Source organism: Notolabrus celidotus, chromosome 2 (genome assembly GCF_009762535.1).
Source record: "Notolabrus celidotus isolate fNotCel1 chromosome 2, fNotCel1.pri, whole genome shotgun sequence".
Lineage (NCBI taxonomy): Eukaryota > Metazoa > Chordata > Actinopteri > Labriformes > Labridae > Notolabrus > Notolabrus celidotus.
The window spans coordinates 38,202,750-38,220,738 of record NC_048273.1 but is presented as its reverse complement, the minus strand read 5'-3'; the positions used below and the strand labels follow the sequence as shown (position 1 = coordinate 38,220,738).

Genomic DNA, 17,989 nt, shown 5'->3' with positions numbered 1-17,989 from the left:
GGGCTTTTAAAGGGGGGTTGTTGTGCCCAGGAGCTACGGCGGATCCACTCAAGCTTCCCCAAACCAGTAGCGGCAAGAGGTTCAACGTCAAACTCAGAATCACTATTCCATTTAAATCAAATCACACACTGTTGATGGTGTGGTCCTTGCTGGTGAAAGTGTTTTAGTGCTGGGCTCAGAAGGATGTACAGTGGATATCAAAAGTCTACACCCCCCTGTTAATGCGCCAGGTTTTATGATGTAAAAAAACTGAGACCAGGATAAATCATGTCAGAACTTTTTCCACCTGTAATGTGACCTATAACATGAACAATTCAACTGAACAAAAAAATTAAATCTTTTAGGAAGAAGAATAAAAAATAAAAATCTAAAATAATGTGGTTGCATAAGCGTACACACCTTTTAACTAATAACTGTTTGAAGCACCTTTTGATTTTATTACAGCACTCTGTTTGTTTGTAGGAGTCTATTAGCATGTCACATCATGACGTGGTGATATTTGACCATTCTTTACAAAAAAGCTCCAAATCCATCAGATAGTGAGGACATCTCCTGTGCACAGCCCTCTTCAGACCACCCCACAGATATTCAACTGGATTCAGGTCTGGACTCTGGCTGGGCCATTCCAAAACTTGAATCTTCTTCTGGTAAAGCCATGCTTTTGTTGATTTTGATGTATGCTTTGGTTTGTTGTCATGTTGAAAGGTGAAATTCATCTTCATCTTTCTAACGGAGGTCTGGAGGTTTTGTGTTAAACTGACTGGTGTTTGTAACTGTTCATACTTCCCTCCACCTTGACTAAGGCCCTGGTTCCAGCTGAAGAAAAACAGGCCCAAAGCATGATGCTGCCCCCACCATGCTTCTCTGTGGGTCTGGTGTTCTTTATGTGATGTGCAGTGTTGTTTTTATGACAAACATACCTTTTGGCATTATGGCCAAAAGGTTCAACCTTGGTTTGATCAGACCAGAAAACATTTGATGCTTTAGGAGACTTCATGTATGTTTTTGAAACATGTTGCCGGGCTTGGATGTTTTTCTTCATAAGAAAAGGCTTCCGTCTTGCCACCCTACCCATAACTGAATCATATGAAGAATAGCAGAGATGTTGTCACATGTAGTACACAGCCAGTACTAGTCAGAAATCCCTGCAGCTCCTTTAATGTTGCTGTAGACCTCTTGGAAGCCTCCCTGACCAGTCTTCTTCTGGTCTTTTCATCAGTTTTGGAGGGATGTCCAGTTCTTGGTGATGTCACTGTTGTTCCATATTTTTTCCTCTTGATGATGACCGTCTTCACTGTGGTCCATGGTATATATAATGCCTTGGAACATGTTTGTTCCCTTCTCCTGACTGATACCTTTCAACAATGAGATCCCTCTGCTGTTTTGGAAGCTCTCTGTGGACCAGGACTTCTGCTGTAAGATGTAACTGAGGAAATGTGATGAAAATCCTCCTTGAACAGCTGATCTTTATTGGGATTAATCAAAGTCACTTTAAATTATGACAGGTGTATACTGACTACTAATTGTCATGAGTTTGAATGTGATTGGTTAATTCTGAACACAGCCACGTCTCCAGTTATAAAGGGATGTGTGCACTTATGCAACCACATTATTTTAGATTTTTATTTTGTATTCTTCCCCCTAAAATACTTTTTAATTTTTTTTATTGAATTGTTCATGTTATAGGTCACATTAAAGGTGGAAAAAGTTCTGACATGATTTATCTTGGTCTCATTTTTTTTTACATCACAGATCCTGGCATTTTAACAGGGGGGTGTAGACTTTTGATATCCACTGTACCTGGGAAAGAAATGGGGATACCATACCAGCAGACAGAGGGTCAGCATGGCTCACAATGGAGCATACACTCACATATTTTAGAGCCCATTATGATCTTCTTATCAACCAATCTTAGCGGATGTATTTTGGGCAGAGTGGGGGACAATTTTGGGTGGCCCAAATTGAAAATCCCACATGGGTCTCATGTCAGCCCAGGTGCAACCCATTTGGGCCCTAGATGGGTGTTACAATGTTACAATGTTACAATGTTACAATGTTACAATGTTACAATGTTACAATGTCATTTAGCAGACGCTTTTATCCAAAGCAACGTACATACGAGAACAAGAACAACACAAGCAAAGATCTAGACAAGAGGAAACAAGATCAGTAAGAGTAACAAAGAGCTTCAAGTCCATTTGGGTGCAGGTACTGCCAAGCAGTGTAAAGGCAATGCACAAAAGTAAATAATAATAATCTTTTCTTTTTTTTTTTATAGTAAAATAAGGAACATCTACAATGAAGCAACCAAACAGTTTAAGACCTTCCATTATCATCATCAACAATTAATATCATCACAATAATGACCAAAGTACCAAGTGCTGGGTCACTCCAGACCTGAACACAGATTCCCAGAGTAGAGCAGGACAGTGTGAGTCAACTGTAGCTGGACGACATGATCTGCCACTGGGGACAACAGTGGAGAACAGTCTAGCTAAGTGCATAGTGCTTCCTAAAGAGCTGGGTCTTTAGCTGTCATAAGGGTGTAAGGGGTGTGAAGCCCCCTGATGGAAATATTTGACTCTATATGCTCACCAACTGGTCACTTTGGCTACTCTCTTATTGGTCAATCTGTAGAGTCTGCCATATATCAACATCAGGTTCAGGATATGAGCTGTGTCCTCTTAAAACCAATTAAACACCACAACACAAGTCTATCTGACTAACCACCAAAACCTGGAGGACATTATGCAACACCTGAAAGTCATGGTGTTAGATCTGACACAGAATGTAAACATGTCTCTTCTCTCAGGTGTCTCCACACAGGCCTAGAAAACTGCTGTCATTAAGCCACTGTTAAAGAAGAACACTCTAGACCCTGATGATCAATTAAAGGCCTGTCTTGAATCTACTATTTAAAAATGAGTTTTTTAACATTTCCACTTCCTGACACTGAATGTTTGTTTGTTGTGATGTCTTCCAGTCAGGTTTTTGACGTCATCACTGCACTGAGACCGCTCTGGTTAAGGTGTGTAAAGACTTCCGCTTAGACAGTGGTAGAGTTTCAGTCTTTGTATGACTGGATCTCAGCGCTGCTTTTGACACAGTTGACCAAAATATATTCGACTGACTGGAAAACTCGAAGGGGCTTTCTGACCCAGTATACTCAACTAGTTTCAATCTTATTTCAGACTTTTTGTCTATTTAAATATGAGGTTATTTGATAAGACTTCCTTTTTTTGGCGTGATCATCATATTCAGTCTGGAAAGCAGTCAGTGTGGAAAAAAAAGAGGCAGAATGCAAATCTTTATTATGTTTTTAGAGATATCTGCATGAAACTTGAGTTAACAATCCTCTCTTAAACGTCCCTTAACACCAGCTCCATGCTCGCTTCTTAGTCTGAAAACAAAGGAAATGCGTGGACATCTTGTGGCTGTAAATCCTTTATAGCAAACTACAGGCTGCACTGGAAGCCGTGAATAGTCAGCCATTGCACCCTGAGGTATATATCATCGTCAGACGTTAGCCTGTGTGTTTCATGGTTGCACTCCAACTCAAATTTGAGATAAATACAAGGTACTTGTGCTGAAAGAAAGGATGAGTGCTCAGTGAAGAAACCCAGCCCACTATGCCCTTTACTGACAAGTTTAGTAGTGTACCCCATGGCTCCTGATGTTCCCCAAAGCCTGAGATAGAAAGGACAGATGGGGAGCGAGACCCAGCACATCACTGGGGTCACCAAGTAGGCTCCTCCCTTCACTGATGTTTTGTTTAGTTTGGCCCACGTCACCACGGAGAGGCTCAACAGTTAACTCTGGAGAGCAACTCTCCTCCATGCCAGCTCCCACTGTGCATCATATCTAATACCCCACTTTAACCCAAACCATACAGTATTACCCATTCAATGGACCCAGGCTCCATACATGAAAGCTCCAGATAGAGACAACTACCTCTGACTTAGCTGCCTGAATCTGGTGCCATGTGACACTGGTGTGTTATATGCACCCTGCAAATCCTGTGATCCCTGCTTTCTGCACTGAAGTATCTATCCAGCTGTTCCTCTCTAAGAAATTTGCTAGTGCCACTATACTAAAGCAAATCTTACCTTCTACTTTAAGGTGGGATATGGTCCTAAACTGGCTTAAACTTGAGGACTTTTTCTCCTTAGGAATTTAGGTTCCCCCTTGCTCTACGGCAAGCTTTTGGGATGACTTGTTCATCCCATACTATTCTAAATAACCTCCACAAGAATCTTAGCACATCGGGCGCACTTTTATAAACCAGGTAGGGCTCCATCAAGCCCTGGGGCTGAAGATGCCTTTGTGCACCCTACTACAGAAAAATGGGATGCAAGAATGGAGATGGAGCAGAGAGAAGTCCACGACCAGATTATCTACCCTAACATGCATACCTCGGTTTATAGAGTTCAATAAAATGCTGAATCTCTCTAAAGTGGTAGCAGATGGAAACCTGGACAGCATCACAGCTGCCTTGTTTTCTCTTCACCAGGACTCCTTTGATCAGATGATCAGTACCACTGAGCTGAGCACAGTTACAGAACATTGTGTCCATGTTTGTCCCACCCCTTTATTGAACAAATGAACAGGGATTGGTTCATCAGAGCTCATTCTGCTGAAATTGACAGCTTTCTGGAGAAGAACCAAAACAACAAAAATGCAGCCAAAAACCAAAACAAGGAGCTAAAGCGCTCTGCAGCTGAGAGGCCTGAAAAGATGTTCACATATAGATATGTTATTATATATATAGTTATTTAAGGTGTTGTGTATGTAAAGTGATATGAGCCCTACAAATCTAGTTCTGGTTTCCTGCCCCCCCCCCCCCCCCCCCCCCTTCTGTGCCCTCCTGGTATCATCCCACCTCTCGCCCTCCACCAGCACTACCAAGGCCACGTCGCGGAGCGGATCTTTACTTTCACTTCTCCAGGAAAAGGCTGACTTTAACGTCCAAGAGCTGCGCATGTGAGTTTCCTGTTTTGAAGAGGAGTGAGCTCTGAACTGCAGATTCATCACAATCCTGGGACAATGACTCAGTAGCTCAGAAGAAGGTGTCTTCAGGGCGGCAGTGGTCTGATCTGGTCTCCTCCACAGGGCAGCGCAGTCTCCCCCTCTCCTCTGCTCTCCTCTCCCCGTGTGTGTTTCTTTAAAAGGCTGAACCCGCCGGTCTGTAGCAGGGTAGGCTCACCGCTCGGCTCAGCTGTCCCCTCCAGCAGTGACATGGCACTGAGGCGGTGATCGTCCGTCAGCAGCATCCTGCACCATGGACGCTCCTCAACGGGGCTCCGTGATCCCCATGTGGATCGTGCTGATCGCGGGCTCGGTGCTGAAGGCGCAGGGAGACGGAATAGAAGAACTTGCAACCGAGAAGGAGGCGGAGGAAAGTCACCGTCAGGACAGCGTTAATTTGCTGACATTCATTCTGCTGCTGACCTTAACGATCCTCACCATATGGCTCTTCAAGCACAGACGGGTCCGTTTCCTTCACGAAACCGGTCTGGCAATGATTTACGGTGAGGCTTATAGGATTAAATATGCACAAACACACTCTCTCCTTTAGCAGCAGCAGCTCCCCGCAGGCTATGCATGATTCAGTGTCCCTGGTGGTCGAGCAGTGGATGCACACAGTGATCCGAGGAGAAGCAGAGGGGACGACGAGCTGAGAAAACCTCCGCATTTCATCAGCTCACACCGCTGCTAAAGGGCCACTGCTAGTTTCTAGAAGGTGCTGTTAGCTGCTCAGCTCTGTGGAACTCTGCAGTGTGCTGCTGCATCTCTGACACACTCTGACATATCTGAGGGCTCTCACACTCAGCTCTGATGTAATAGATTCGATTCTAGTGACCTCAACGTCAGGGTACGTTGTTTAAATGATTCTGTGTCTATGATACACCATGAGAGGTTTAAGAATCTTTCAGGATCTCTAGATACTTCACAGGACAGTGAGGGGAAATGAGATACATACAGAAAACAATCAGCTACACATTTAGCATGTTTGTATACTTCCTCTGCATACAGCTACATTTGATGTTTAGGTTCATCCAATGTAAGGGTAATGCGTATCTAACCACCATGCTAACATGTGCATCTTAAAAAGTAAGAGGATGAGCCAGAAAAACAGCCAAGAACTCAGCAAAGGAGAAACAAAGTCAAACTGCAAACAATCTGTGATGAGCAAGAACAACTGTCAGTTGTGCATGACCCCATATTGTGATAACTTTATCCTGCATTTCCTGTTTCTCTCTGCTTTTCATTATCTCTTACACACTGTTTATGTTGTTGACACACCTGCAGTTGCTCCATAGTAAAGATCATTTTAGGGCAGTGGATGGCTCACTAAGCTTCATCTCTCTATCATAATAATGTCATGGATATCCAATGCTTGCAGGGCTTAATCTCCGGTCTGACGTTTACATGAAGCGTGAATGCATGCTCATGAAACTGCCTTTTATGATTGCATTATAGTTTGTCTTCAGTGATGATTTTATTGTGCCTGTTTGTTGCGTGATGATGATTTAAAGATGAGTTATTAAGCGTCACATGTCTGTCACACCCATCAGCTGCAGCTGTTTCTGTGTCACGGTTTATTCCTGCTCCACGGAGAGTCAGGCAACATCTTCACAGTCCATTACTGTTTTTACTGTCTGTTGGTAGGTTGCAGAAGTAAGGGATTAAAGTGGCCAAGAAGAACTTGTGTTAAACCACCTGATCTGTGTCACATCCTCTGTGACTTTGTAATCTCTAAGGCTCCAGACGTTTCCCTTCCTACATGCAGGTTTCGAGTACCAAGTTCAGGTCTGACAGGCTGAACAATGTTTGAGTTTCACAGGCCACAGAGGTATTTAATTCACATTATAACCCTGCTGATGATTAGTTTCATATTTAACTTCTGGTGACTGATTTTTACTGACAGTTTAAAATGCTCTTATCGTTTCTCTCTGGTGCAGAAAGAAGTTATTACAGTACAACATTATATCGACTGTTTTGACAGAGATGTCGGCAGATATCACAAACTTGCCACAAGGTAGTTTTGATTTAGCACAATTCTGGGTCTGAAAACATACAAGACAACATCCTGGGTCTGTTTACTACCATCAGTTACATTTAAATAAACCAAGCAGGAACCTTCTGTGTTGAAAAATGGAGCCAAAGCTGAAGTTAGATTAACTGCAGTGCTAAGGAGATCTCATCTGAGTCCGTTTAATAGAGTTTATTTTACCACAGTAACAAACATGTTAACAGCAGGGTACAAAGCCCAGTTTGGGTCTCTAAAGCTCGTGTCTTTATTCGTGGGAGTGAATTCAACTAATCCACAGTCTATAGTTGTAGTTAGGCTATGTGGCTAGGCTATGGCCTCAACTCCACCTCCTTGCCCCCCTCTATAGTTGTTGGAAGCTGGTGTCAGCATTTACAATATGGCGGCCGTCATCTTTGGGCTTCGTAATGCCTCCTCAGAAACCAACGTGTGATGTCACTAAGACTTCGTCCATGTTTTTTACAGTCTGGGACATAAAATCACAAAAATAACAGCATAATGATGTGATCACTCATCTTGACCTTTGTTATCTTGTTAAAGGCACAGTGTTAGAAATGGGAACATTTAGCCATATCTGGCAGTCAGATTCTAGATTGAAACACTCCCTTGCTCACTCCACCTGCCGGGAGTGACAGTGGCCTTCGAGGAAAACACTTCCATCAATACCACTCTCTTCTTCTTCTTCTTCTTCTTCTAACCTGTGCATTTTAGACAGCCCCTCACTCATAACAAAAACATATACTAGTTTGTCCTTTCTGTGCGATTGTAGAAACATGGTGCAAGATGGTGGCCTCCTTTAAAAAGGAGAAAAACAAAACGGTAACACACTAATTTAAACATCCTTACAAACAGTATAATCCACTTCTGCCAAGTCTGTTGTGCTAAATGCTGCTAAACACTGCACACTGTAACTTTTAAGGATGAAGTACTTGATTCATGTTTTCACCTTGTGTTGATGAAATTGGATGATTGATTGTTGTTGTCTATTTGACCAATAATGATGAATCCATATACACACTTTGAAGTTTTATTTCATCATGCGTTTTGTACCTTTACTGTGGCCTTCAGTTGTAAGGCCTTCCTTCATTTGCAGCATTTGTCTTGATTTCTGGTTTTGTGTGTTTTCAACTTAAGATTATTTACAGTACTTGCAGCATGTTTGCTGTTAATGTAGTTGTTTTGCAGCCTTTTTTTCATTTGCAGCAAGTTTCCATCATTACATTTGTCTAAGACTTTTGTAACTGGTTTCTGAATTTGCAGCACGTTTCTCTTAATGGAAATCATTTGGGCCATTAAGCGTGATTGCCCCTGTCAGCCACTGTGCTGTGAACCTACAGTACGTCCGTGTTTCCCTTTTTACACAGCCGAAGACAATAAAGGGACACTAAAGTGGAAGTAGTTGAAGTCTGGATGCAGGGGGGTCTACTTTTAAGCAGAAAATATTCCCTCAACAGACTAAACTCTTGCGTGAATATTTGGTGAGAACAAATTTCCAGAGAGCAGAGGGATGGCAGATCAAAAACCAGTTGAAGTTCATCATCAGACTGCAATTGAATATAATATGACGATCATGGTGAGCTGAACTGTTTCACTAATGCTGTCTCACTGCATCTGCTTGTTCTTCTTCACTGCATAGGAGAATAGTGCGAGTCAGTCGGTGCAGCTGATGTCACTTATTAACCACAGATCTCACATAAAAACACAGACTTTGATTTGTTTTTTGATGCTGGAAAGAGGGAAGTGTGCAGCATGCTAACAGTTTAAACTGTTGTCGTTTCATTGTCCTGCTTTGTAAAAGTGGAGCACAGTGCAGGTAGAAAAAGCCCAGACTACCACTGTTTCCTGAACTCAGTCCTCTTGTACTATCTGTGTTAAATGTATTGAAAGGCCCGTAGAAGTACAGTATTGACCGTTGACAACTTCATCAGGAGGTCAGTTTTCTTTCAGACTGATTATTGTTGGTGGATTCAGTTCAATGCGGTGACGTTATACTGAGTTAGATGGCACAGTTTGTCTTCTTGGCCTCTCACCAGTATAAAAATGCTGCCAATGTGGCGATTGATTGTCTGCATAAAGAGCAGACTGCACAGACAAGCTTGTTTTTAAAAGGCATTTGGTTGTTTTGGCTTTATTATCAGAACAAATTAATGATCAAGAATATGTCAATACTGTTTTGTGTTCCAGTTTAAAGGAAGAACACGATGAATGATGCATTATCAAATGTTTCCTTTTTTAACTTCATTTTCCACAAACCATGAGCTGGAAAGAACCTAACGTTTGTGAAATCTGATCTTTAATCTGTGCAGCCACACATTTAGATAACAAGCGGTTGAATACCCATTGATGATCAAAAGTTAACCTTGTTCTTCCTGCCAAACTGTGTCTGTTTGTCCCTCTCTGTATCTGTGGTTAGGCCAAAGCCAGAGTGATGCATGAGGTTAACCCCTTGTTGGCCAGCAGTGTTGGCAGCTCTGCTTGGCTCAGTCCTCTGCTGATAACTGCTGTCTAATCAGAGAATTTATGTTCTCTCACCGCCTGCCTCATTCCTTCTCTTCCTCCTTCAGGTTCTGTTTCACATCTCCTCATTTTTCTTCCTTTGCTCTGCTGCTCTCTGTGTCCTCTGGGCCTGTAAAACAGATGCACCTGGAACACTGTGTAGTGCTGAGCAATTAACTGGATGAGTTTTTTGGCTTTTATTTTCAGTAATTGTGTCTCCTCTTGTTCTAAAAATGTCCAAAGCTACAATCCATTTCATGTTTTCTTCGTTGTCTTCCCTGTCGGCTCAGGTTTGCTGGTAGGTGTGATTCTGCGGTACGGCATCCCCGCCACCAGCTACCACAACAAGACTCCCCCAAGCTGCATGCTGAAGGAGGGACCTACGAGCACCCTGCTGCTCAATGTCAGCGGAAAGTTCTTTGAGTACACGCTGAAAGGAGAGATCAACTCCAGGGAGATTCACAACGTGGAGCAGAATGACATGCTGCGCAAGGTACCAGTTACAGGAAAACCACTCTGTCAGATATGAATCTACCAGATTTACCTTGCTAAAGGGGCATTCTGGCATTTTTAAACCTACACTCTGTTATTACATAGACATACCTGCCAACATTGGACTGTGAAAAATAGGGAGATTTTCACGAGTATGTTAAAATCAGCCTATACCCAGCAACCCGTCCATATATAACCCTGAACTGCAGATTAATACATTTAATAAACGGATATGTAAGTCATTACTTTAAATGTCTCTTCATTTCAAGGTTTGCAGTAAAATATGGTAATGAAAACATTAAAAAAAATCCATGACTTACAAATATGACAAAATTCATCAACATGTTGAAGAGTGAGAGTAGAGTGAGCCACTGCAGTGAGGAGTAACACACATATTCCAGGTAGAGGGGTTTGTGTTGACACCATATTTTGATGTTAATACCATTATAGTACTATTTCAATGAAGGAGTCTCTGTAACATGAATCTACATCTCTATGTGCTTTTTAAAGTCATTTATCTGGGTCCTTTAAATCATATTTATTACCTACAGCTAAATGTTCTCTGACCTACAGTAACCTCTGCATCCTCAGCCTCTGCTGCTTTCTGCTCTTTATTTAAAGAAGGAAGAGATTTCCTCTGCATCTCCACCTGAGGTTATGAGGTAGAGTTTAGTGATGTCATAACTTCACCTGTGATATTGTGATAGTGACACTGTCAGCACTCTGTCATCAGATTCACACAGCTCTAAACTCTCCTGATGAACTTTAAAGAGGACGCTGGGTTATTGCACGTCACAACTTAAGTTATATAGCTATAAGAACAGGGCTGACCCACTTTAATGAGGGATGGATCAAATCTTTAAACAGTGCAGAGGTTTTTTGAACTCAGAACAACTCGTCTAATGAACACTTCAGCTACCAGTGTCACAGATCTACCTGTCGCTCTGTGTCTGTGTTTACCTGCTGTCAGAAACCGTCTCATGCAGCTCAAACCATCTACAGGGAGAGGAGAGGAGGGGTGGATGTTTTTGGGGCTTTGAATATAAGGCTCAAGTAGAGGACTTCTTGAAAAAGAAGTTGAGGGACACTTATTTGATTGACATCAACATGAAATAGGGAGATTGTCGGGAGAAATAACAACTCTAGAGTACAGCGGGAGAATAAGTTAAGAAGTGGTAGACTCCCGCCTAAATCGGGAGTGTTGGCAGGTCTGCATAGATACACAAGGGTCTGAATGACTAATAGATAAATAAAAATGACTCCAGTAAGTTGCTCACATGGTCACCAGACGACAAGCTGTAATGTCTGCAAAGTAATCCTTGGAGGCATGTTTGCCATTTCAAAGTGAGTCCACATAAAGTGCTTGTTTTTGCCAGTAACAGACTCAGATTTGTATTCTGAGTGTCTGACAACATTAGAGAAAGGGTCTCTTCACATGAAGACTTCTTTTATAGACCGTAAGAAGCTTTTTCAAAGGGAAAACAACAAGAAAATGAAGCCAATGTGTCAGAGCAAAAAATCTGCAGTTTCACTTGAGCCTGGCTCCAAAAGCAGAGGAAAGGTAGCTTTAAGGGATCCAGGCCCTGATCAAGAAACACTATACCTAGACTTGTCAGGTCTGGAGCAGATTATCTCAGAGAGTCTGCAGACTTTTTTAAAATACAGTTTGAGGTTTGTGACACCTTTATTCTATTTATTAAAATAGCTTTTTACACATCAAGACTCAATTAGACCTGATATACTTAGCACTTTCAGAAACAGAGTAAAGGTTGGACAAATTTGTCAGATAATCTATAGTCCAGATCTGACAAATCTAGGTTAAATGGTCCTGGATCAGGACTTGGTCTAGAGGTTAGAGGTTTTCTTTTGCATTTTCACTAATAGAATAAAGGTTTTAGAAGGTGAAAGTGGATTTTAGAAACAGTCACGGCTTTTTGAAAATGACTAACATGCCACCAGAGCAGCAAAAGGTGCAAAAGACAGATAATCAGACGCTCTGCACTGCAAGTTAAGATTCCCTCAACTGTCCCTCTAACAGCAAAATCAGAAGCTTAGTGCAGTGTCAGATTAGGTCCAATGTTAAACTGTTTAATGAATCTGTTTAACTTATATTAAGGCTAAAGATGAGGCATACGTTTGCATCATTAGCTGACTGAGAGTGAGCACGTTGCAGATATTTGCCAGGTGATGAAGCTATGACCTCGACTTCATCTCTTTACCTGGTCCTAGACAGATCGAAAGTTAGCTGGAATCAGCATTTCCAATACGTCGACTGACGACGTTAATCTTCATAACACCATAAATCAATGGGTGACCTCACTGAGACTACATCCTTCTAGATCAGCAGCTCCTGTGTTCTGTGAGCTACAATTATTGGCTGTTTTTGTTTAAAATTAAGAATCTTACTCTTCAATGAAAGGTCAGCTTCTGTTGCAGAACAACATGCAAAACATACACGAACAATCTGAGCCAGTCAGTTACAAAAACAAGAACTTTTAGTGGATGATTGAGCTCTGAAGGATAGCACTGCAGCCATTGTAGCCTGTTTCGCAGCTGCCAAACAAAGCAATCTGCTGGAGTTATTCTAAATTTGTTTTACTATTAAGTAATTGAAAATACCTCAATATACTGTATGTGTCAAAAAGTATAAAGAAATACCAGAATTCTCCTTTAAAATGTTCTTTATTGATTTTTTTCTCTTCTCCAGGTGACGTTTGACCCTGAAGTATTCTTCAACATCTTGCTGCCTCCGATTATTTTCCACGCTGGATACAGTCTGAAGAAGGTGAGGTGTCGCATGTCAAACTGTGACTGTGACTGAGCTGGATTTGTTTTGTCAAGAGTGGGCCAGGTGCACATTTGTGCTGCCACTAACTGCTGTCTCATTGGACAGATGGTTCACTAAGAGAAGGCCTCATTGGACACACTGAGAGTGTTCAGTGCTCACTGAACATAAGAGGTCCTTGTGAGGGGAAGTCCGCAGCAGATGTCTTTCGTTTCCTTAAAAAAGGGCTGACGCTGACAACATGAGCCGTTTCTGCTTTTGAGCAACAGTTACGTTCTGTTTGGGGAATCTGTGGTTTTCTGATTAATCCAGCACCATGTTTGCTGGCACAGGGGTACTATAATGTTGTAGACCTGGATGGTAGGTGCCTCAGAGCCCTGACCTTGAATCAGGGGAGAGTGAAATGTGTTCCAGCAGCTGGTGATATCTGATCTATGTTCTTATTATGAGGGTGCAGCTCATCCTTATCTGATTATACCATGATGGATGAAATCAAAGAGGCATGTCCATGTGCTATGCTAGAGACAAAAGCAGCTTGTACATCTTTTAACTTTTAAAGACACAGAGACGATTTTACATGCTTTTATCTCATCACACTTGGACTATTGTAGCAGTCTTTTTAGCTGCCGGCAGAAAAAAAACATTCATTTCCAAACTGTACAGAACTCAGCTGCCAGGGTTTTAACCAAAACAAAAAAATATGACCATATCTCTCCAGTTTTACCTTCTTTACTTTTATCGTAGAGCCTTTCCTGATTTTATCTGAACATTTATTTGATTTTATTTGAGTTCAGCCGTTTTAAGAAATATAAATTAAAATAATTGTATTCCTTTAGAGTTCTTTTAGGGGAATTTGATGTCTTTGGAAATATCTTTTATTTCTTTATCTTGACTTGTGTGTTGTTATGAACTGCCTGGTTTATTTTGCTGCCCATGTGAAGCACTTTGTAACTTGGTTTTGAAAAGTGCTCTAAAAATAAAATTATTATTATTGTTATTATACTGGTCTGACCAGAGTTTAAAGTAAAAGTCGTTGAAAATTAGGGAATAAATTCATGGTAAAAATCATGGTATAATGGGGAAAAAATCAAAACATTTCTGATTATAAAAACATCAAAGTAAAATAGGGGAAATGTATCAAGATTTTTTGTTTTAATTCCCAACCTAATGTGTTTGAAGCTCCTCCAAAAAGATGGCATCCACATCCTTAGGATCAGGGGCAGAACAAAAATGACATTATGTTACATAGCCAAGTTAAGCACTGCACTCTGATTGGTCATTGCATAGTAACAGTATCTGGCAATAGTTTGTTATTTATCAATAGCAGACCTTTAGATGCCAAGATACTTTAACCATAGAAGCAGCCTTGTAGGTATTACACCACTATGATAAGAGAGACGTCGTACCATTTCTTGCAGGTTGTTAGGAAGAACAGACCGTGGCTAGAGATGTACGGCTCTAATCACAGACTCTGTGGGACTAACTGTTATCGTATTAATGCGCCGAAAGAAGTCCGGTCAGTTCGACGTTTGTCTACAGTGGGGATAAAGACAGGAGACAGAAATGGCAAAGAAAATGTGGGTTAGATTCAAGACAGAGAAACAAAATCTACAGCACAGACTTCACGTTGACTGTAGCAAAACGCTCGCTAAGCTACCTTAGCAGTTTTCGGATATCAACTCAGTTTGTGGGGACATGTCAGACAGCCTGACTACCTCCACTAAAAAACACCAAATAAGAAAATATCTTTTTAGAGAACTGTGTTTATGTCTTAATTAGTCTCACCTAGGGTTGCCACCTTGGATTTGTGAAAAAAAAGACACTCAACTAATTATTTGGGGCGGAGGGCTCGGCCGCTATAACCAGTTCAGACTGACCAAATGAACATCAAATTCAGACATAGGACACCGGTAAGCTCTGCCGCTGGATCGTGTCTTCTTCTGGTGAACCTTCTTTGGTCATAAAGTTGTAATGGCTGCATGTTTTTGTTTGTTTGATTCAACAGCTTGATGCTGTTTTGGTTTTTTTTGCGTGGATTTCTAATGAATTTGTCCCTTCAGATTTCACAGAGATTTTCGCCAGACACAAAACGCATGTGGTGGAAAAATTGTCTCCCTGTGTCGGCCGTACCCATTCACACTCTGACAGTCAGGATTGTAACTAGTATATGGTTTATTCACACTCTGACAGTGTCGCCCAGTCAGGATTGTAACTAGTATATGGTTTATTCAAACTCTGACAGTGTCACCCAGTCAGGATTGTAACTAGTATATGGTTTATTCACACTCTGACAGTGTCACCCAGTCAGGATTGTAACTAGTATATGGTTTATTCACACTCTGACAGTGTCACCCAGTCAGGATTGTAACTAGTATTTGGTTTATTCACACTCTGGCAGTGTCACCCAGTCAGGATTGTAACTAGTATATGGTTTATTCACACTCTGACAGTGTCTCCCAGTCAGGATTGTAACTAGTATATGGTTTATTCACACTCTGACAGTGTCTCCCAGTCAGGATTGTAACTAGTATATGGTTTATTCACACTCTGACAGTGTCTCCCAGTCAGGATTGTAACTAGTATATGGTTTATTCACACTCTGACAGTGTCACCCAGTCAGGATTGTAACTAGTATATGGTTTATTCAAACTCTGACAGTGTCACCCAGTCAGGATTGTAACTAGTATATGGTTTATTCACACTCTGACAGTGTCACCCAGTCAGGATTGTAACTAGTATATGGTTTATTCACACTCTGACAGTGTCACCCAGTCAGGATTGTAACTAGTATATGGTTTATTCACACTCTGACAGTGTCACCCAGTCAGGATTGTAACTAGTATATGGTTTATTCACACTCTGACAGTGTCTCCCAGTCAGGATTGTAACTAGTATATGGTTTATTCACACTCTGACAGTGTCGACCAGTCAGGATTGTCACTAGTATATGGTTTATTCAAACTCTGACAGTGTCACCCAGTCAGGATTGTAACTAGTATATGGTTTATTCACACTCTGACAGTGTCGACCAGTCAGGATTGTAACTAGTATATGGTTTATTCACACTCTGACAGTGTCACCCAGTCAGGATTGTAACTAGTATATGGTTTATTCACACTCTGACAGTGTCGATCAGTCAGGATTGTAACTAGTATATGGTTTATTCACACTCTGACAGTGTCGATCAGTCAGGATTGTAACTAGTATATGGTTTATTCAAACTCTGACAGTGTCGATCAGTCAGGATTGTAACTAGTATATTGGGTTTTTTTGTGCTGGTGTCTTGCATGTATTTGCTCCATCTCCTTCCTCGTCAGTCGTCTCTCCTCCCATTTCAAATGGAGACGCCAAAAGTTGGTGAAAAGAAGACCTCAGCGCGGAGTACGTCAGTCAATTCAGCTTGCTGTCTCTCTTCGGTCAAGTTTCCCTCCCTGCTTGAGCTGCTGTGAGCGCTAGGGCATGCGTGTGTTACGTAGGCATAGACAGGAAGAAAACAGAGACAGTTGGAAATAGCCGCAGAAGCAAGGGGGACCTTTCTAGACTACAGAACGAAGGAAGTCAAATGAGGTTTTTTCATTTTCGGGACAGGTGGAAACTCTAGTCTCACCAAACCAGTTTAGAGCGGTCAAAGTTGCCGGTAAAAGCCTTCACCGACAGAAAAGCTAACGTTATCATTGGGCTAATATGACAACATGAATGCCAACTGGGCCTATTTCTATTTCACAAAGACACAACACAGATATGCATCATGGCCAAATCAACACACAAATACAGGTAATGACCACAGTTGAAAAACTTCCCTTCACAGCTGGTGTGTCTGTCGTAAATGACCTCAGACACGATAAGTTCTTCACCGACAGAGAAGAGAACGTTAGCATCGGGCTAATATGAACACAGAAATAGCAACATGGCTTTTTCTCTGCCATTCTCCAGTAAGCTTGAATCCCTCTGGTTTCTGTTACCCGCATTGAATCAGTACAAGTGCACACTGGGAAAATGCATGTGCAGGACGCTGGCAGGCATTTCATTGGTCCCTAATTGCAGTGATTGGTTGTTGTTTTACTCCTCTTACTCCGGCTGTAGATAGTGGATATTTTTGCCCTTTTCAAAAACCACGTCATGTATAGACTGCATCGGGACATAAAGATAGTTTTAACCAGTGTAAGAAAAAGTGTATCTAAATCAGACTACCAACCCCACCTTGAAGAGAGACATTGTGGAAATGCCGTCATACTTTGAAGCTGCTCTGGTTGCATATTCTTGCCTTCTATTACATTCATGTATTGGGCATAAGCTATGATTGTCATAAAGGATCATTTTTACATCATGAAACTGTACAATACACAAAAAATCCCTAAATAAAACCGCATTGCTGTTCCTGTCTGTGCCAAGTTCCTGTTTTTAAAGGGTGCCTCAAGCAGGTCGTCTCAATAACACTGACATATTGAAGCTTTGTACGTACGAGCCTTTCTGTTTTTCTGGTGAAAGTTTAATTCAAGTAGGAATTTGCTGAGTCAAACATCAGGCCTCAGGAAGCAGGAAGCAGGTCGTCTTGGTCTGTTATTTTAGAGACTATTTTTCAACAACCATGTGCTGCAGAGAGAGCTGATATGAAGCTCAGAGTTAGCAGCTCTAGATGGAAACAGAAGAAGATGCAGCGCTCCGTTTAGCTGCGTGTTTACTTGTCCGTTCAGTATATAATCTGTTTTAGATCTCTGCAGCTGAACACAGGACTGTAACTGATGTGAAGATGTTTGTATATAATTATCTGTCAGTCATCTCACCGCGCTGCCACAGACGATCTGTCATGTAAATCCTGAAAATAATGAGCAGTGTTTTTATCTCTCTCTGTTTAACTCTTTGGTGTTTGATTTCAGTCCCTCCTGACAGTCACAGAGGAAAACACTGTTTCCTTTACAAATCTGAATCAGCACTTCTCTTACACCGACAGCATGAGGAAGCTCAGATCTGTGGATCTGATCCGTGTTTGCTTTTGTTTGTTTTACAACCAGTCAAACAGCTGAATGTGTGTTTACGTTTCTCATCCTGTTTGACAAGTTACTCACCCTACCACAGCTGAATCCTCCAGTGTTTAAAGACATTTGTTTAATGAAAGTTTCATAAAATAAAATAGCTGCATGGTTGAGGTCCTAGCAGATTGAAAA

General features: G+C 41.5%; 1 protein-coding gene across 3 annotated transcripts in view; it reads left to right on the top strand.

Moving 5' to 3' along the window:
- The window catches only part of slc9a7 (solute carrier family 9 member 7), a 59,595-nt gene that overhangs the window by 2,359 nt on the left and 39,247 nt on the right, over positions 1-17,989 (top strand). For 2 of the 3 annotated variants that reach the window (XM_034699911.1, XM_034699918.1), the window contains exons 2-4: positions 4,897-5,528; positions 9,838-10,040; positions 12,747-12,824. In XM_034699911.1, coding sequence (XP_034555802.1) covers positions 5,279-5,528; positions 9,838-10,040; positions 12,747-12,824 — 531 coding nt within the window. In that variant the 5' untranslated portion in view covers positions 4,897-5,278. The remainder of the gene's footprint in view (positions 1-4,896; positions 5,529-9,837; positions 10,041-12,746; positions 12,825-17,989) is intronic. The other variant, XM_034699925.1, reaches the window with a different exon arrangement.